General features: G+C 46.5%; 1 protein-coding gene across 2 annotated transcripts; it reads right to left on the reverse strand.

The window, feature by feature from the left end:
• Nucleotides 1-1,403: 1,403 nt before the first annotated feature.
• PDP2 (pyruvate dehyrogenase phosphatase catalytic subunit 2) lies at nucleotides 1,404-6,814 on the reverse strand. Of its 2 annotated transcripts, none has more exons than XM_029925109.1 (2): nucleotides 6,727-6,814; nucleotides 1,404-4,803 (listed from the first exon to the last, which is right to left on the reverse strand). In XM_029925109.1, the coding sequence occupies exon 2, from the start codon at nucleotides 4,747-4,749 to the stop codon at nucleotides 3,157-3,159; it is 1,593 nt and encodes a 530-aa protein (XP_029780969.1). In that variant the 5' UTR covers nucleotides 4,750-4,803; nucleotides 6,727-6,814; the 3' UTR covers nucleotides 1,404-3,156. The 2 variants fall into 2 exon arrangements, with proteins under 2 accessions (XP_029780969.1, XP_029780970.1); XM_029925110.1 differs by lacking the exon at nucleotides 6,727-6,814 and adding an exon at nucleotides 6,252-6,338.
• Between the last annotated feature and the right edge of the window lie 14,672 nt (nucleotides 6,815-21,486).

Consider the following 21,486-nt stretch of genomic DNA (forward strand, 5'->3'; position numbering starts at 1 on the left):
AGAGACAAATGCACCATTTTAAGATGAAACTAGGATGGCTCAGTTCCAAGATACTCTGGTTTAATCTGAGAAGTCAAGGCCTCCCTAGAACTGTCAAATGAAGATAGGTTTCCAGGGACCGATGGATGAGAGTCAAGCCAGATTCATTCTGAACACATGTTCTTGTTCCATAGAATTCATTATTCTCTTCTTTAACTGACTCAAGTTCAAGCTGTTTATATTTCTCTTATGTATAAAAGATGCCAGCTCAAATGCGTCTAAGCTGAACTTTCACCCGGTGTACCCAATACTAAAGATCTTTTAGGCCAGTCCTACTTCTGGGAAACTATGTTTATATATTAACATACCTCCAAATTCACATTTTCATGATAACAAATTAGCTTTTTTATAACAAACTAGCTTTAATGTTATAAATAATATTTCAGAAAGCAATCTAAGTAACTAGACTGAGCCTATAATCTAAATTTAGAACTAATAACATCTTCTCTATCCATTTTGACCAATTCCGAGTCAGCAGAGCTGTGATATTTATACATAAAACAATATCTAAATTATGCCAGTATTAGTTTCTTATCTAAAATAATATGCAATTTAAAGAACTAAAGCATACTTTATTCAAGTTATATCCAAAAAATTAAATATTCAGTCTTATTTTTAAATTCATTTTAGATGTCTCAATATTGAACTCTTTACTAAAAGAAATAATAAGTGTTTTGGAAGGCTGACAAGTACCACCAAGTGTTCTCTAGCAGTAGCCCACGTGTCTCAGAAAGCCCATGGACACCAGAATTGTGATCAGGGAGACAGACATGCTGGGAGTTAACCAGGAGCCTCTCTTTGGACCATTCATGGAAAGAGCTAACAGAGTTCACAGTGGAAAAAGGCAAACAATAGGGACACCTGGGTGGCTCCGTCAGTTAAATGTTTGACTTCAGCTCAGGTCATGATATCACAGTTCATAAGTTCAAGCCCCATGTCAGGCTCTGTGCTGACAACTCAGAGCCTGGAGCCTGCTTTGGATTCTGTGTCTCCCTCTCTGCCCCTCCCCTGCCCACACTCTGTGTCTCTCTCTCAAAAATAAATAAACATTAAAAAAATTAAAAAAAAAAAAGAAAAGGCAGACAATAAATTGGCCTTTCGGCCATCTCAATATACCAATTAGAAAGCAGGAAATAGATTAGGCAAAGACAAAAACAGATAAGCTTGGAGAAGCAAGTGGAAGTCTGTATTTTCTCAGCTGAATCCGAGTATTTTATGACCCATGCTAGGCTCCAAAACAGGATTCAGGCACTCTGTAATCCCAGTAAATGCTCTGACAGTGTGCCAGGGTTAGCTGGCATAAAGAACAAAAGACGGCAGACATGGAGTCTTCAGCTTTAGCCACAAACCTTCATGCAAGCACAAGAGCAGTGTTTCACGTTTTATTTCTCAGTTATGATCCAGGAGATCAAAAGGAACATTAATGATTTCAGAATGAAAGGACCAAGGGGTAAGCACTCAAAGGAGAGCTGAAGCCCAATCACCAAACAGTTGCACCGGAAAACCGACAGGGACGTGTCCCTAAGTTAAAAGTACGCCAACACTTGAATGAATGCCACTGGGACATGAAAAGTCAAACTTTCTTTTTTCTTTCAGTGTATGGCAAAAGGTGGTAAGATGAGGAGAGGGATCAACTAAAGTAGTGCAGGAAGACAGAACTGTCAGCTTTGTGGGATTATATTTGTGTTTCCTTTCCATTTAGGGATACATTTCCTGTTGTATAAATGCCTCAGCAACTCAGAACATGAAATTCATTCCCCTAAAAAGGATCCACATGGTTTAATTTGAAATAACCACAAAGACTGTGCTGCCCACAGAGGCCATTACAGGTTACATTTTTATTTTTGCCCCAACTCCTAGACTAAATATGGTCTGGCTCCTGAGGAGAAGCCATGACGGTTTGTCCCACAGTCTTTGGGCATGCACCCCATCTGACAAGTCTCGCTCCTTCTTCCCCACTGCCTCTCAGGACAAAGCAGCCCTGGTTAGTGACTTCCCAAGCTCTTCATGTTTTCACCTGTCCAGATTCAGGCTGAATCTTAGGTCCATGATTCACTGCACAAGCCAATTCTGCCTACACATCTGTCACAACTACCACATTACACGATCACATTTTCTCTTCCCCTACAACCATTTGAAGAGGGAGCCTTCTTTCTGGACAATATTGTGTGAATATAATCAGCAGCAGCAGCAGTGGAGTGAGGGAGTTCGGCAGAGCAGAGGTAGGAATATTAGGTGGAATTAACAGAAGAATGTTTGAGAGGTATAATCAGAAAGGCTAAGTGCTATAAATACCCGCCTCTCCCCCCCAGAGACGAAGCCCTGGAGGATATGTTATTAATGCAGGGAAGGCCAGGAGTTAAGGCTTAGTCAGATATTACCTCCTAGTATTATGGCTCAAGGTTCAAGGGGTGGGACACAGTGGAAAGTATCACAAGTGGCACGAGTCAATTCAGCAGCTGGTCCAGAGGCCTTGCCCCTCTCACTCTCAGCTGAAAACCAAGACAAGTCATTCCAAGCATGCTTACAGCAGGCCTGTCTGTAAGTTTGAGGACTCAGTATTAACATAAACAAAAGCATGACTAGGATGCAGCATCACAAAATGTTTCCACAAGTATAGTCACACAAAAAAGTTAGAATAGTGCATAGAAAAGTGTTCTAGAATATTCTCTGTAAACCTAGGTCTTAGTAATTTAAAAATAAGTCCACGATTTTAAATCGAGGAAAACTACCAAGTTTGCAGATTTTGCACAACATCAGGAAATCCTGAAGTTCTTCATAGTCTTAAGAGTGATGATTAAATTTACCATTTGAAGGCTCAGGCTGACAGTTTAACAACAGTGTCTTTGTAAAAGGACTTTGGTTATGGGCCCAAGCGAATTCTACGGTCTCAATGCTCTGCCCTCTCTATGCAGAAGGGGTGATCAAAACACACTGTGGCATGAAATCACTGCTACTGTTTTTAAACCAAGTCTGGTTTTTCCTCATGTCAGTCTATTATTAAGCCAGCTACATCTGCCTGCCTTTTTAACAGTAAGGGCTGAATAGCCGGTTTAAGAAGTAAGTGAAAACGTCTTAGAAAAGCATTTACGTTAACCTTGGCAATATGGAACACTCTTAACCCCTTTTGTAATATGCATCAATTGAGTCTGAGTTAAAATACACCACAGTGACAGTGATGTCATCCCTATACATCCTCGCCAAGTCCTCTGGCAAGGTCAGCATCGCTGTTAGCCGCTCCGGCTCCATCTCCCCATACTCATTGCTCCCTATGGCGTGTCTGATCAGACGTGTGGCTGCATTTTGGTCGGCTGCATGGAGGCCCTGCGCTTTCCTCTGCAGCAGCAGGCTCTGCATGAGTCCTAGGTTGGCGGGTCTCTGGGCCAGGTCTGGCTTGTGCCGTCCTGCTTCAGCCAGGTGCTCCACTACCAGCCTCACCACATCCTCATTGTCCAGCACGTCCCACAGGCCATCTGAAGCCAACACGAGGAACTTATCCTGGGGCCTCAGCCGGTGGTAGGTGACCTCAGGCTCAGCAGTCAGGTAGGGTGGAGTATAGCAGTGTGGAGGGGTGAACTGGTAAATGTTGAGGGCCTCAGTGTCGAAGCCCCTCTCCAGGACACTGCGCTGCAGCTCCTTACTCCACTTCAGCTGGACATCCCCGAAGGCCCTGCAGGGCATGAGCACGCCCAGCAGCCTGTTGTCCATGATGACTGTCCTGTCCTCTGATTCAGGGTGCTCCCTCTTTAGCCGTGATAGCTCAGCTTGGTTCCAGGCATTGTGGTCGCAGGTGAGGGGCAGACAAGACCACATGCCATTGTCCTCCTGGACCCCAAGGATGGCCCGACAGTCACCAGCGTTTGCCACATGCAAGTGAACTCCATCAATATGGGCCATGCAAGCTGTAGCCCCAGAGAAGGCCACCTGGAGTGAAAGGTTCCTCGTCATCTCATCTTCCAGCGGGGCCTGGACTTCCAGCGAGATGTCAGAATCCAGTCTCTGGAAGGAATACATTAACGCTTCCTTAATATTGAGCCCCATTTCCATGTGCAGGTCAAGCAGCTCCTGCCAGTAGACACGGAGATGATCAAGGTGCACTGACGTGACATCCTTGTAGATACTGTCCCCTGGGTGCTTGAGCCAATGCAGGATGGGCAGCAGGGGCTTCATGCTTTCCATGGCTCCCTCCATCTGCTCCAGGGTCTGCTGGGACATCAGTGATACTGCCACGTAGTAGAAGAGCCTCTCGCTCACTGCCTGAGCACATGCATGGCCACCATGACCATCGAAGATGCCAAACATCAGCCCACTGGTCTGCAGGCAGGAGGCTACACCTCGCCGGTCCTCCACTGGGGAATTGGCAGCCAGCTGGTTGCTCTCAAACCGTAACACTGAATTTGGGACTCCACTGACAAGGTCAAGGACCTTGTGAGCTGACTCACCGGCTCGCAGCACTTCATTTACCTGCTCAGGGCTGAGCTGCAAGTGGAAATCATCTTCCTCTGTTGATGTGTGTCTGTAGGCTTTCTGCAGGGCAAAGCTACTGCATGGGGCACTGCTTTTTAGGGTGCCTGGTACCTGGGAAAAGAGTCTCCATCTTGATTTATTTCTATTTGAGGCACACCTTGAATATAAACGTCTGCCCCCTTGTAATGTGGCAATGCTGTTCCTTGCAGAATTTAAGATCCAGAAGGGCAAAGTACTTGACATTATGAATTGATACCAGCAAACGTGTTTCTTCAGCAAAAGGGGCTTGCTTTAAACCTGAAAATTAAAGAATTGAAGAAAGTTCAAATTTAATCTTCTTAAAAACAGATTTCTGAAAACATTTATTTTGTTACTATCCTGAACAGAAGTGTTTTAAGATAAACTTTATTTTTTTTTAATTTTTTAAATGTTTTATTTATTTTTGATACAGAGAGAGACAGAGCATGAGAGGGGGAGGGGCAGAGAGAGAAGGAGACACAGAACCGGAAGCAGGCTCCAGGCTCTGAGCTAGCTGTCAGCACAGAGCCTGACGCGGGGCTTGAACCCACGAACGTGAGATCTGACCTGAGCCGAAGTCAGAGGCTTAACCGACTGAGCCACCCAGGCGCCCCTTAAGATAAACTTTAAAAGAGTTGGGGCTCCTGGGTGGTTCAGTTGGTTAAAGGACCAACTTGGGCTCAGGCCATGATCTTGTGGTTCCTGATTTTGAGCCCTGCATCGGGTTCTCTGCAGTCAGTGAGGAGTCCACTTTGGATCTTCTGTCCCTCCCTGCCCCCCCATGCCCTGATTGTGCTCTCTTTCTCTCTCTCTGTGCTCTTGCTCTCAAAAAAAAAAATTTTTTTTTGACTAAATTCAAAATACTTAAGCAAGTCTCCCTACCTCCCATTACAACACATAAATAACATTCCAGAAAATGAGGGAAACAGGATTTTCATATGCTCCCCACTCATACAGAGCCATGGAAGGCTTCCCCACAGAGCTCACTCATCCCTCACAGCTGACCCAGGGGCCTCCTTTCATTTTCCTTCCCAAATCCTTTCCCTTGCCAGAGCCCAGTGTCTAGCTCCCATGTTCACTGTCCCCAGCAGACTATAAGTGTTTAAGTATCTATTTGCTTCTCCACTAGTCTATAAGCTCCATGAACTCAGGAACCTAGGCTCCCTTACTCACCAGTGGCTCTCCATTGCCTGGCCCCTTACAACACACAACAGGCCCTCAAATACTGGCTAGATGCAGCATTTCCAAAGGCCCAACAGCACACCAGGTATGACACTAGCTGTCTAACATCAGACACACTGCTTCACTTGCCTGAGCTCCGGCTGTCTGTCAGGGCGATTGGAGTACTAGTCTCATAAGGTTTTGCATGTATGTATGTATGTATGTATGTATGCATGCATAAGGATTTAACAAATATGACCCTTCTGCTCCAAAAAATAGTTCTACTTTTATCATTAAGTGACTCCTCTAGTCATTCTGTATACATTTCTATACAGTTGAAACCATAACTTACAATCTGGTTTTCTTTTTAAAAGCATTTTATTCATGATAAAGACATTTCACGGATGTGTACTACCCCATTTTGGCATAAACAATCTCAATTTACTTAACTGTTCTCTTTTGTTGTAGATTTAGAAGTCATTTCCACTGGCTCGCTATTTATAAAACATCAAACTGCACGGCCTTCTGCATCAACCTTTCCTCTACTTAGGTTTTAATCTACTTACTTCCCAAAGGAGGAATCGGTAGGTCAAAGAGTGTAGACTCATAATTCTCTGCCCCACAGCCTCATAGCTAAGAGTGGGATCTCTGGAGTCTATCAAGCCCGATCGCTCTCATACCCCGGTGCGGCCACATCCCTGAACCCCAGCTTCCCAGCTTGTAAAATACGGAAATCAGTCGGGGCGCCTAGCTCACAGGGGTGCACCACGGGCTAAAGCAGCTAACGCGTGCGTCCGGGTCCGAAGCCAAGGGTCCTTGGCGAGTCCGCGAGCCCACGTGGCGCGTGCGCGCCATGGGATGACTGTGGCTGCGGGCCCGCCCCCTCACCTCATTTCACCTCACCTCCGCTTTCCACCTCATTATCTGCGCCGATTCTGCTGGGCGCAGAGGGCCGGGTGCCGGAGACGCCCGGCGGGGTTGGAGGAGTCCCCATCCCGCGATAGCTCCCTTCCCTACCTCGGACCCTCGCTCCCCACTCACCAGCTTGCGCCACCGCTGCCGGGTCCGTCCCGTCAGTTCCGCGCCTGCGCACAGTGCTGCAGCTGCCACCACTCCCGCCTCACCTCCCTGAAGCGGCCCCTAGTGCAAATCCACATGGAAAAGGAAGCTTCCTTTCTCCAGCTCTTATTGGTTCACCTGCGGAGGCGGGTCTTTGACAGACAGCAGAATTGCCCAATGGCTGAGGAAGACGACAGGGCAGCCGGGCGGGAGGGGCCAAATCCAGTTCCTCCCCACCCATCCTCACCCCTCAGGGCTCTGACTCTGAGTGGGCAGAGCTCCCGGCTACGCGACCAGGCAGTCAGGGACTGAGCTACCCCACTACGTGATCTCCCACACTCAGCACACCCCAAACTCAGCAGCCTCTCCAATTCCCCAATTCTTTACTGTTGTTAATAATACCGCACGCTTTCCTCTCCTTTGCTTTGCCCACCAGTCCAGACCGCTCTCCCAAGCGCGACAGCCTTGTATTCAACCACTTGGACACGTCCCTCTGGAGGCCCTATGCTCGTCTTGAACACATCTTTCCTGGAACTCACCTTCCTACCAAACTTGCTCTTCCTCTCCTACCCTAACCCAATAATGGCCGCACCATCCTCCCAGAGAGCCTGAACTAGAATCCTGTGAGTCTTGATTGCTCCCTCTCTCCAGCCCCTCTTTATTATCTAATTCTGTTAATTTTATCTCTGCAATCCACATACATTTGACTCCAGCTACTTCACTACCCTATTCTAATCCTCTCATTTGGTCTCCCTCCCTTCAGTTTACGACTCTTTCTGTACGGAACAGGCAGTGGCCCTTCTAAAACTCAAATTCCTGCTCTACAGTTTTCATTGGTTCCCAGGGACCGTTGGGCCTTCAAAAGACATTTACATTGGTCTGACCACTGACAGTTACTAGAAATGGTTAGTGGTTGAGAAAGGTTGAGAAAGACTGAGAACCAAGACACCAGATAATCCTCAGTCCCTTGTGTTGTGGGAATCCAGTTATCCCCTGCTTCCTTATTATTGTAAGACAAGTACAGTCCTTCCTTGGAGGCAGAAAATAATCGGAGAGGACCAGAAAAGGCCACTTGGAGCCCTGAGAATGTGGTCTTCTGGAAGCAAGACACACTGGTTTACCTGGAGAGCCTGGCCAGCCCACCTGGACCCAAGGACGTGCCTGCCATAATACTGCTCTTGTCAGACTTGTGTCTGCTATGACATTTATACTGCCACTCACCCTTGGCCTTTTCCGGAAGTTTTTACCGGTAAGTCAGAATTTGAAATATCTCTCTTCCTGGATATTGAGAAGGGTGTTTCAAACTGAAACTAAAGATAACTCTAAGTCATTCTAAATAAATGGGTGCAATTTTATTTTTAGATTTTGTATAGATAGTTCATTTGAAGTGACAAACGGTCATCCTTAAGGACAGAGGCAGCACAGTTTAATCACTTCATCTGCAGGCATTTTGGGTGCCTGAGGTGACTACTTGAGGCACACAGATAGATGGCTTCCCCCACCACACTTTCCTGAGAGAAATTACATCACTCTGCTAAGTCTGAAACTGCAGAGTTTTTACTAAATTACCACACATACAACAATTCCCAAGTAAAAATGTACCTCTGAAGATTTTGCATGCCCTGGAACTTTGATTTAGAGGCTGTAGCTAGCTCACTCATGGACATCTGATGGCTAGCTAGCCCAAGAACCCAGCCAGTGCTTCTTGTCTCAAGGTCTTAAAAGAAGAAAATGAAGGAAAAGGACTGATCTCTCCTTGAGAAAGGAAAAGCAGAAGATCAGCTGTCATTTTCTGAGGAAATTTTAAAATATTCAGCCTCAGTCAAACCAAGCAAATGAGAATTAAAATGAGATACTGGTTTTTGTCAAACAACCTGACAATCATTAAAACAGGTTAGTACTTCATGTTGGTGAGCAGGCATTGCCATCTGGGCAGGTAGGAGTGTAAATTGAGGCTACCCGATGAATAGATCTTTGATCTACTAATTCTACTTTTTTTTTAATGTTTTAAATTTAATTTTGAGACAGTCACAGAGCACGAGTTGGGGAGAGTCAGAGAGAGAGGGAGACACAGAATCAGAATCAGGCTCTAGGCTCTGAGCTCTCAGCACAGAGCCCCATTCCGGGTTTAAACCCATGAACTGCAAGATCATGACCCGAGTTGAAGTCAGACAGCTTAACCAACTGAGCCACCCAATTCTGCTTATTTTAATTTACCCTAAGGTGACAGTCAAAGGTAAACATTACACATTTTCTTTCTTTCTTTTTTTTTTTTTGAGAGAGAAAGAGGGCACAAATGAGTGAGGGGCAGAGGGAGGGAGACAGGGAGAAAATTTCTACAGTAAACATACGTATATATTACTCCATCTGGCATTTCTTGTATAATCAGAAAGAAGGAGGAGGAAGAGGGGGAGAGGAAGGAGCAGCAGCAGCAGCAAAACTGAATTTTAAAAAACAACCATAGGCTTGACGGGGGTAGAGAGTTAGATCCCTTGGATGATTCTGGCAAAATTCCATGATTTTATAGGCACACAAATGAGAGCTTCTATGGAATGTTAGGAAAGCTGGATCTGAGATGATCTGTGTCAGGAGGAACTGAGAGGGTAGCAGACAGTTTTTTGTCCATCTGTCAAAAGTATAACATCTAGGCCTTATATCTATCTGGAAGAGTTTGTAAAAAAAAACTTAGATACCTTTTTGCTGGTGAGCAGGCGAGCATCCCCTTGGAGTGGTTCTGTGACATCAGTGCTCCCCAGTGTAACTGCATAAACCCAGAAAAGCCTTCCTACTGATCGGAGCACATCTGTGCCCTCAGACAACTGTCTTACAGACCAGTGTCATCCTAAATCAAGTAATTCACCACCTTTGGCCAAACAGGTGACTTTTCCTGGCACTGTCTTCGCCCAAATGGACCACACACATAGACACGTGTATGTGTGTACACACATCCCCTACAAGGCCCCCTTTCCTTCAGAGGGACTGGTAATGCTGCAGAGCAGCAATCTCAAGGACATATTTCACAAGTCTTGAGAATGCTAGTGACAAAGCCTGGGGAAATTAAAAAAAATTTTTTTAATGTTTTATTTGTTTTTGACCAGACAGAGAGACAGATCATGAGCAGGGGAGGGGCAGAGAGAGAAGGAGACATAGAATTCTGAAGCAGGCTCCAGGTTCTGAGCTGTCAGCATAGAGCCCTACATGGGGCTCAAACTCATGAAGCACAAGATCATGACCTGAGCTGAAGTCACCAACTGAACCACCCAGGTGGCCCATGGGAATTTTTTAAAATTACATATCTTGCCTCGGCCTCTTCTCAAACCTGCTCTGAAGCAACAGAGCTTGCAGGTTATTAGGCAGCCTCAAAGTGGTGTGTTAAACTCCTAGCTCTTAAAGCCAAAGCTAAAGATTGCCCTTCACTGGAGGAGGATGAGCAGACACTTTGAGGGAAATAGAACCTGTGTTTCTATCTCTTTAAGGCTTCTCCAAACACAGATCAATGTCTTTCACCTGCTTAATGGATCAGCAGCACCCAAGCTGTGATGATGTAGGCTAGAGGTCTCCTGTGACTCCAAAATAATCATTCCCTTTGCCACCATAATCCCACAGCCATCTCTACTCAGACTTATCACTGACAGGCCCAGAATTTTCCATCATCCTCGGGTCCCAAGCCTAAGGCCCAGCTCTGGCACTTACTTGCTGTGGGATCCTGGGCCAGTCACTTCCTCTCTCTCAGCCTCTGTAGAGCTACTTGCTTGGAAGGGGCAATTCTGTGGGCCTTGTACTTGTCACTAGCACTCCAAGTTGCCGATGACTCATATCCTTTCTTCAAAGTAAATTTGGAATGGAGCAGAAGAACAGCTCGAGGGGTCTGGTGTGGGTAAGAGAAGGCAAGAGGAAGTTGGAAGACAGCCCTGGAGCCCCGCAGAGGCACATGGTTTTCCTGCTTTCTCTTGAAGCTGCGGGGTGTGGGACAGGCTTAGTCAGCTAGCCGTGGCCCTGTGCTGTGGTTTGTGCTACCCTGTGACGTTCTAAGAAGCTGAGGGTGCCCAGCAGCTGGTCTGTGCCATTCCTGTGGAGCTCCCACCCCCAGCACCTGGAGCACCCCTTTCAGGCCCGGGGGCAACTCCCTGAGGGACCAGGGATACAGTGGGCTGGGTTCAGGGGTGGGGGGGTGCAGTGTTACCTGAGCAGTGGTCCCCAGCATCCAAGAGGACGCCAAGTGTGGGGTCGGAAAGGCCAGAAAGGAGCCATTAGCCAGGCAGAACAGAACATCAAATGAAAAACCAGTTACAACAGAGTTTTGTTCTAATAATAACAATTATTCCTGTATGCATTTCTTCTCCTCCTCTTTTTCCCTTTGTGCATGCCTCTTTGCGTGCACAGAAAAGTCTGGCAGGACACATGCGAACAGTTTAACAATGCTTATCTCTGGGTCATGAAACTTTCACATTCTTTCCTTTTCCATGTATTTCTTTACATACTTTCCCCCCTTTCTTAACATGCAGCATGTGTTTAATAATCAGGAAAAACCTAGTAATGTCTATCCTCCACACTTACACATAGGAGTGGGAGAGAAGAAGGCATAGTGGGCTGTTCTGGGGTAAGGGAGGCAGCTAGGGATGGGGTGAGGACCAGAGGGATATTTTATATCTGGAAATCAGGGAAGGTACCTCTGATCAGAGAGGAGAGATCTGAAGGAAGTTAGAGAGGAGCCTGGCCTGTCTGAGAAAGAGCATTCCTTGGAGAGCAAACAGTAAGGACAAAGGTCTTCACCTTGTGCCTGCCCCCTCCCCAGCGGTTGGGCCAGAGCCAGAAAGAACTTGAGAGATCATCTCACCCATGCCTTCTGAAAGGGTGCTCCATGGAGCATCATCCCAGAAAATGTTTTGAGAGAAAAAAGCCACAACTCTACTACGCACCCCTGGAAGACATTCACAACGAGCAACAACTTAGTAAGACCCTGAAAAATGATGCAGTAAAAGGAATTCATCCAACTTTATTGCAGCAGTTCCGAACATTGCCTCACGAACCTCCTTTTTGCTATAAAATCTAGTCCCATCTAACAGAACCCATGTATTTCATGAGCTTCCCATATATAAAAATAAAGTCCAGAGGCCTGAACTGACTTCCCCAGGTTCCTGGGGGTCCCACTTTAAGCTTATGGGTAAGAAGAATCTGGGTCCTGCTCTCTGAACTCAGAGCCAAGCCACTCTTCTAGAAGCTTTCCACATTTAATAGCTTGAGGGGCCAGTATGAGCTTCTCTGAAGTCAGAGGAAGAATCCTCCTGAGAGAAGATAGTTAGTTACCCTTTAGGCATACTGTATTTTTATTTAGCCATCTTTTAAAATTTTTTTGTTTTTTTTAGATTATTTATTTATTTTTGAGAGGGAGAGAGAACATGAGAGGGGCAGAGAGAGAGCGAGAAAGAATCCCAAGCAGGCTCCCTGCTGTCAGCACAGAGCCTGACATGGGCTTGATCTCACGAGCCCTGAAATTACAACCTGAGCTGAGATCAGGAGTTGGACCCTTAACTGACTGAGCCACCCAGGTGCCTCCTTAGTTTTATTTTTAAAGTAAACTCTAGGTCCAGTGTAGGACTTGAACTCACAACCCCAAGATCAAGAATCACATGCTCTTCCAGCTGAGCCATCCAGGTGCCCCTTACTTAGGCACCTTTAGATAAGACTAAGTTAAATTGGGCGTGCATCTCCATGGTGCTAACAATGCATGTGTCTTTTCTGACACTTTTCTGAGCCTAGTCTCTTAGTGGGCATGCAGGGCTAGTGCATCATGAACACACTCATAGAAAACCAAATATACTTTAATCACCCAAAAGCAACAATCCACTTCAACACCCTACTTCTTGTAGAAGGCTGAGAATCCAAGGACTGGGTATTGTTCCCTGCTTAAAAACCATGGTGACACTATGCCCTTGGCTCATTATTAAGTTTTTGAGTATTTAATTTTTTAATGTTTTATTTATTTTTGATACAGAGACAGAGCATGAGTGAGGAGGGGCAGAGAAAGAGTGAGACACAATCGAAAGCTGGCTTCAGGCTCTGAGCTAGCTGTCAGCACAGAGCCTGACGTGGGGCTTGAACCCACGAACGTGAAATCATGGCCTGAGCTGAAGTTGGAGGCTTAACCGACTGAGCCATCCAGCCGCCCCTAGTTTTTGAGTATTTATTTTTTTTAATTTTTTTTAGTGTTTTATTTATTTTTGATACAGAGAGAGACAGAGCATGAGAGGGGGAGGGGCAGAGAGAGAAGGAGACACAGAATCCGATACCGGCTCCAGGCTCTGAGCTAGCTGTCAGCACACAGCCTGATGCGGGGCTTGAACCCACAAACGTGAGATCTGACCTGAGCCGAAGTCGGAGGCTTAACCAACTGAGCCACCCAGGCGCCCCAGTTTTTGAGTATTTAAAAAAAATGTTTATTTATTTTTGAGAGAGAAATCGAGAAGACACACAAGTGGAGGAGGGGCAGAGAGACAGAAGCAGACACAAATCCAAAGACAGCTCTAAGCTCTGAGCTGTAAGCACAGAACCTGACTTGAGGCTTGAACTCATGAACTGTGAGATCATGAGCCAAAGGCAGATGCTTAACTGACTTAGCCACCCAGGCCCCCCTTGAGTATTTTTTTATACCTGCTTTCCCAAAAGACAAGAGCCTCCTCTAGCGCAAAGCACCCCATGTAAGGTGGTGGCTTCAGAGGCTGGGCTGCGGGTCAGGCAGACATGTGAACCCCAGTGCTGTCATCAACTGGATACACAACTCGGGCAAGGGACCTCAGTCAAACTTAGAGCCTCTGTATCTCCATCTGCTGAATGGGGCAGCCATTCCCCTTGTGTCGTGGGGGCACATCCCTCCTCCCAGCTGTGTAGTGACTACAAAATGGGGGCAGAAAGGAGTATGTGGGGGTGTTGAAGCAGAGCTGTCCTCCTTTCCTTGGCTCTGAAGCTATTTCTGTCTGAAGAACTAGGACCTGTCAGTGTAATCAGGGCACCCCCATCCCCAGGCTATGCTGGAGACTGGGTCAAATTTAATTCAGCCTTTCATTTTCACACTTACCCTCAGTTCCCAGGGCAAAGCTCCTGCTGCCCCTCTCCCACCGGTGTAGATCCTCTATACCTCTGGGAACAGTGGGGCCATTATCTCAGGCCTCTACATGCCCTTTCCCCAAGAGCCCAGTGGTGCTCAGTGCCACTGAAAAGTCACCTGCTTCACCCAGCGCTGGAGCCCTTGGACAGCAGAAGTAAGAGCTTAGGGTGCCAAGTAAAGCAAGAGCATAAACAGCCGCAAAAATATTTTAAATATTTTGACAAGTGGTAACTGGCTGGGCAAAGTTCTTTCCTAGCATGACTAGGCCGGGCCCCTGCTGGTGAATATTGACCAGGATAGACCAGAGACCAAGCTACAGGCTCACATGTGGCCACGAGGGGGCGTAAACACACTGCAGGAAGCGCCTGAGCGTCTCACTCCCTGGAGCTGGTGGAGGTAGTGTGTGTGTGTGTGTGTGTGTGTGTGTGTGTGTGTGTGTGTGTGTGTGTGTGTGTGTGTGTGTGCGCGCGCGCGTGTGTGTGTGTGTGTGTGTGTGCGCGCGTGTGCGCGTGTGTGTGCGCGCGCGCGCGCGCATCCCTCCACCATGCTCATTGTGATACCGTCATTAGTGGGGAGACTGACTAATGCCTTTCAAAGGGCCTCAAGAGTGGTGGTATATAGGCTTGGCTCTGAGGTAGGCCAATCGGGCCGGCTCACACTATGTGACCTGGAGCAAGTATCTTAATCTGATCCTCACTATCTCATCTGCAAAATGGGAATAAGAATGGTACCCACTTCAAAAGGTCTTGGTCATTCATGCAATGAGTTAATTAAATGAGTCAGTTCATGAAAAAAAGAAGGCGATTCTTGGATTGTGTTCACTGGTGAGTTGGTCAGGCCACAGGCATGTGGAAAATGTTCCAAGGGAGTCCAAAGGAAGGTCCCTTAAAATAATTTGTTAGTTCATATTTTATTAAAATAAAAGTGTGATATAAGAGATCAGAATTATGTTTACCTTCCTTATAGTTTTACCTATCAGTTTATTATCATCTTGTACTGTTCTTTATTTAATTACATATGTGAAGACACCATAGTCCCTAAAGTGTATGGCTTTGATGGGTTTCAGCTCTTGGAGGCCCCCAGAGGGGCTGCAGCTGATGGGGTCCCCTATGTCTGTCAGGAAGTGCAGTTCCTGAGGGGCCCAGAGTAGTTGAGCAGATATCCGTGCAGGGCCCAGGAAAGTGTAGGTTCTTGTGGCCTCCTCCGAAGGAAGACGGGGTGATAGGCGGCAAGGCTCAAAAAGGATCTGCAACCCTCCATCCCTAGGACTGACCTGCCCCCCTCAGGAGCTGCCTACAGAAAGGGCCTACCAGATAGTCCCCCGTTAGTGGTCTCACCTGGGCCCTTACCTCCTTCAGGCTTTGCACAACTCTCCACCCTGTGCCCCTCTCTGTGGTTTTTGACCTCCAGATGGCCTCCTCTTTTGTCCCTTGGACTTGTGGTACCACCCCGGAGAGCATGTAGGGCATCTGGGTGGCAGTAGTCACATGGTTGGGGAGGATCCTGGCATTTGGGTTGGGGTGCTAGAAGTCCTCCAGGGCGGTTTCACACAACAGAGGATTCTCTGAGACCTGGCCTATCTTTAAACATCTCACCTAGATATTCAAACAGGTGAAGAATCTGTTTATCTTCATTTGAGCCTGCAACCTTGTTCCTTTTTTAAAATTCCTTTTTCAGGGACGCCTGGGTGGCTCAGTCAAGTTAAGCGTCCAACTTTGGCTCAGGTCATGATCTCACAGTTCATGGGATCGAGCCCCGTGTCAAGTTCTATGCTGACAGCTCAGGCCTGTAGCCTGCTTCACATTCTATGTCTCCTTCATCCTCTGCCCTTCCCCCACTCACACACTGTCTCTCTCTCTCTCTCTCTCTCTCTCTCTCAAAAATAAATAACATTCAAAATATTTTTAAATTCTTTTTTAAATTAAAGTATAGTTGATATACAATGTTTTGTTAGTTTCAGGTGTGCAATGTGGTAGACATATCTATACATAATGTTACGTTCACCACAAGCTTAGAAGGATCTGTCATCAGAGTACACTATTACAATACCATTGGCCATATTGCCTATGCTCTGTGTTTTATCCCTGTGACTTAGTCATTCCATACAACCTTGTTCCATTTTCTTTGGAAACACAGAGTAATGCTTTCACAGTTTTAATATGTAGTGAATTATTATACTTTATGTTGCATGGAATTTTACCACTTATCCCTAATTTGTGCATTTTTCTGATCATAATCTTAAGAGACATAATTTCACCTCCTATGAGTTAAAATATGATGACTTTGGGGGCGCCTGGGTGGCTCAGTTTGTTGTCTGACTTTGGCTCGGATCGTGATCTCGTGGTTTGTGAGTTCGAGCCCCACATCAGGCTTTGCTGTGACAGTGCTGAGCCTGCTTTGGATTCTGTCTCCCTCTCTCTCTGCCCCTCCCCTGCTCACACTCTCTCACTCAAAAATAAATAAACATTAAAAACTTTTAGAATATGATGACTTATGAAATGTTGTACAATGAATACACATATTTTTCAAATTCAGTGAGTAGATGGACTATTTTCATGTCTGTTCTAAAAAACACAGGAGTTGTTCAGTGTCTAGGAAAATCATGTCCCGAAGGCAGCAATACTCATGTCCCTCTGGCTGGGCTAAATTTATAGTTGCCATGTTCTGAGGCTTTTGAATATGGGTAAAGCCTCAGAAGACTTCATCACAATCTTGTGAGCTAGCATTTATGTTCTGACACACCTATTATTTTATTGAAAATTATGTTTTCAACATATATAAACATGTATTATAAAGGGCTGTCCTTTATATTACAATTAAGGCACAAAAGTAATTTTTTGAAAACAAGTGTGTAGATAAATTGTATTTTATTTGATTTCCACTGAAGGCTCCTAATAGGAGGTATTGCATTTATTACTATAAAAAGTAGGCTCTGAAAAAAAAGTAAGATCTGAGAATCTCACAGACGTAATTTGAGTCCCAAATCAAGAAGCTAAAGAGGTTTTTGGAATGAATGATTTCATGTATTTGAAGTTCAAAACCAGACAAATGTAACTTATGCTATTAGAAGTCAGGATGGTGAATGCTTTGGGGAGGTAGGAACTTGATGAAGATGTGGGGGTTGGGGGTGCTGACCTGGGTGCTGGTTCCATAGATGTATTTAGACTGAAAGTTCAGCAAGCGTGTGTGCTTCTCTGTTTATATGTTGTGCTTCAATTAAAACAAAACCAAAAAGTTACATCACCAGTAATGAGACAGATCAGCATCATTTAGCATCAGGAACATTACGGGATTCTTTCTTGTGATATTCTGTGAAAAGTGAATAACCCGAGTCTCCTTGTGAGAAAATACCCAACAAGCCCAGCTGAGGGACATACTACTACGAGCTGGCCTGTCCTCTCTGATCATATCAGTGTGGTGAAAGATAAAGACAGATGGAGGAAGTGGCCAAAGGACACTAAAGGGACTGGATGACTGAATGCAATGTATGATCTGGGGTCTTTTGTTGTTATTGTTACAAAAGACACTATTGGGACAATTAGCACAATATGAATAAGGTACAGTAGTTGCATAACAATATTGGGGCACCTGGGTGGCTCAGTCATTTGAGTATTTGACTTCAGCTCAGGTCATGATCTCAGGGTTCATGGTTTTGATCCCCACGTCGGGCTCTGTGCTGACAGCTCGGAGCCTGGAGCCTGCTTCGGATTCTGTGTCTCCCTCTCTCTCTGCCCCTTCCCCCTTCTTGTTCTCTCTCTCTCTCAAAAATAAACATTAAAAAATTTCCAAAAAGTTAAAAAAATTTTAAATAATAACATAATAATGTTAATATCCTTATTTGATTCTTATACTGTAGCTATATAAGAGAATGTCTTCATTTTTAGGAAAGCCACTGGAAAAAAAATATATACATGTGGAGAGAGGGAGAGAGAAAAAGCAAATGTGAAAAAATAGGGAGTCTGGTGACCAGTCTATAGTATATTCACTGTATTTTTTTTAAACTTCTCTAAAGTCTGAAAGTATGCTATAGCAAAAAGGTTTTGGGGTAGCGGGTTTTGAGTCTGCTAGCGGAACCCTAAACATTGGCCATTCCTGTTCCCATGTCAGCAACCCCAGTTTTCCTGGGTGTCAGTGTGAAGAGGGACAGAAAAAGAAAAATCCGAAGCCTGACATTTTCTAACATGGCAAAGTCCTGTGTAGTCAAAGTCCTGGGATTCCCTGGGCATTGCGGGTCCATCTCTAGGGGCTTCCCCTTTACAGCAAGGGCTTGAGAAAATTTGGCTGCGGTTTATCAAACTCTTGCCTGCTGCCAGACACCTGGCTTTCTTTCCTCAGCATGACCTCTGATCCCAGGGAGCACTGGGTTTGAGGGAGGCGCCTCCCGCCCCCGGAGGCTGTAGAACTGGTTACTGCTGCCCTGATCTGAGCCCCTGGGAGTGGCTAGAGTCCCCAATGGCACCAGATTGGCACAGAACCCTCTACCCCCAGCCTGGGGCCAGGGGGCCCATGTGATCAGCTCTGCACCTAGTAGACCCAAGCTGCACAGGAGTGAGAAGTTCCCCTCCAGGTCCCCTCGCCTGCCCCCAGAAAACACACACTTCCAGATTTAGTGCTGGGACTGGGGCTTCAAAGGCTTGGCTGCCCCCGAAATATCTTTTCAGCTCACCTGCCTCTGCCTGAAATCATACCATTAGAGCTCTGCCCTCCTAGGAGAGAAATCACTTCCAAGCATTGACTTCTAAAGTGCAGATGCCGTTGTCCTATGGGTCATAGTTCATGGACTACGGACTTGGGTACGTGAAACACATGGAATGATGTATTTTCTGTAAGTCATTTCAATCCAGCTCTGAGCCCCCATTACATCGGGCTGGCTGGAAAATCAGTCCAGATATTCTCCTGTCACACTGATGGGCAAAGGTCTGGGGGTCTTGGGAGATTCTTCCAGTCATCTGTCCCTGCCGGTTTGGGCCCAGCACTACATTCCTTGCACTTTAGAGGGCACATGGGGTGACCCACATCCTGGGATCCAGAGCTGTCTGCCCCCCAGCTCGGCCACAGCTTGGCTCTACTTCTGGGAAATCTGCTTTCTCTCCTGCCTCAGGTCCCACCTTACACCCCTTGGCCCTCCCACTGACACATTTTACAGATGGGGAACCAAGATGGAGAGAAAAGGTCACATGGAAGACTGAGAAGGAGGTGATAAAATCATTCCCCCATAAGGGGTTACTGCCTTCCAAGGGAGGCATTTCATCAGAGGCAACTGAGCACTGAAGCTCAGATGGCAAGATTTCAGACTCCGCAGCAGGCAAACAGAGTTATTCTGCGTGGGGACCTTTCTGCGATGTAAGGCTCTCCTGATGAGCACTGGACCAGGAGTCATAAATCCTAGTTCTCCCACCAACTCACTTAGGCAGACTCTGTTCCCTTTTTTGGGCCTCAGTTGTTCTATCTGTATGGGGGGGTCAGAACAGGAATTCTTTTGGCATGGATACTCTGGGATTACCTGGGCAGCTTATTGATCTCTAGCATGGCTTCCTCTGATTGAAAAAGTTGTACTTTCCAAACTCTACTCCTGAACAGTCAGGAACAGTAACAGCAGAAGCAAGGACCCACTTGCCAATTCCCTGGGGAGGTCTGGGTAACTGGAGAGACAGGACTGTGTGCCCTTTGGAAATACGCATGCCCAGAGCAACCAGGGACTTGTCACTCACAGCAGGAGTTGAGAGAAAAGGAGGAGGAGGAAGAGCTCGTTCCTGAAAACCTCAGGGACCCTTGGGAGCCCAGATCACTCTGGAGCCTCTGTGTCCTTATGCCTTTCCTGCAATGCCTACCCCAAGAGAGTAACTCAGTGGGACTAAAGAGGCACCTGCTCACCCTCCCACGCCTCTGCATTCGAAAACATTTGAGTTGCGGCTGGAGGGATTTAGATTAGACTCAAACTGCCAAGGGGCGCCGGGGTGGCTCAGTTGGTTAACTCTGACTTCAGCTCAGGTCATGATCTCACTGTTCCCGAGTTCGAACCCTCTTTCAGGCTCTGTGCTGACAGCTCAGAGCCTGGAACCTGTTTCAGATTCTGTGTCTTCCTCTCTGTCTCTGCCCCTACCCTACTCGTGTTCTCTCTCTTTGTTTCTCTCTCTCTCTCAAATGAATAAACAATAAAAAAAAAAAAAGACTCAGAATGCCAAGCTAAGAACCACCAGGGTCCAAGCATTCGTCCCTTCTGCAGGGCTGAGGAGGGGCAGCTGCAGGAGGTAATGAATTGTACCTGCCAGAATTTGCACTTGAGCCTGTGTTGGAAGGTGGATTCAGGCCAAATGATGCTTAGTGCCTTCTGAGCCTCAGAGAGAGAGTCCTCTTCCTCCAATCCTGGAGGTCCTTGGCTCCTGCTCTAGATGTCCAGTAGCTCCTCATGGCACCTGGATATAAAGGTATACTTCTCCCTGGCATGTGAGCCTTCAGAGCCTGGGGAGCCCTGTGTCTCCAGCTACCCATAGCCTTCGTCTCTCTGTCTGCTAAATGTTCACTGCTGCTGAGGCTTCTGTGCCTCTGCTGTCATGCCAACTACTTTGGCTTTGGACCCCTCTTCCAGGAAGCCCTCTCAAACTAACCAAGTCTCCTCAACCAAGCCAGGACCTTTCCCAGAGACGCTACCACCTTCCCCTACTCTCTTGATGGTCTCTTGTAATCATTTCCTTGCTGAGGGTCTTTTCCTTTTTCCCGGAGGAACAGCAAAGCTCCTGCAGGGTACCCGGGGGCAGGGTCAGCCAGGCTGGAGGTTTCCTGGAGGTGGAAGGCCCTGAGAGAGGGAGCCGATTTGGCATCAAATGTTCTGAAACTGCCCTTGTGGAGGACAGAGGCTCATAGCAGATCCGACTCATTCCAGACACCACCCTGCCTGGATACAGGCCCAGCCAGAGGGCCTATTTGGATACCTTGCTAGCAGATGGCCCTGTAAAGGGAAACATCCGTTTTGGGCTGGGCTATCCAATATGGTAGCCGCTGGCCACATGTGCTCTTAGGCACTTGAAATATAGCTACTCTGAATCAAGATATGCTAGGAGTGAAAAAAAAAAAAAAGGAAAAAATATGCTATGAGTGTAAAATACACTGGATTTCAAAAACTTAGCATGAAATATAATGTAAAGTATCTCATTAAGTTTTTCTTATATGGATGACATGCATAAAATATATGATTCAAGTTAAATACACTTGTTTCTTTTTACCTTTTAAAACAGAGCTGCTAGAAAATTTTAAGTTACATATGTGGCTCCCATTAGACCATGTCTGTTTTACAGAGAACACAAACTTTTGAGGGCTTGAGTGACATGTGGTACAAAGCCCAGGTATGAAGGCCGGTGCATCTGCCCTAAGTTTGTGAGCAGAAAGGATGCCAAAAGGCATGCACTCCCCAGCCCCTGCCTCTGGCTGCAGGCCAAATACCATCCATGCTCACAGAGTCACATTCCCCCTTCCCCTCAGAATCTTGACCAACCAGCAGTTCGTTCTGCCCTTGAGGGTGGGATCAGGGTTGATGTGACACATGGACATGGGGGGGCTCCTGAGGTGTCCAGGATGGGCAGATACTGTTATCTGAGCTTCCTTCTATCCTCAGGCCAGCTCTAGCTGCAGCCAAGGCC

This window comes from Suricata suricatta, chromosome 16, assembly GCF_006229205.1.
Source record: "Suricata suricatta isolate VVHF042 chromosome 16, meerkat_22Aug2017_6uvM2_HiC, whole genome shotgun sequence".
In the NCBI taxonomy this organism is placed as follows: Eukaryota; Metazoa; Chordata; class Mammalia; order Carnivora; family Herpestidae; genus Suricata; species Suricata suricatta.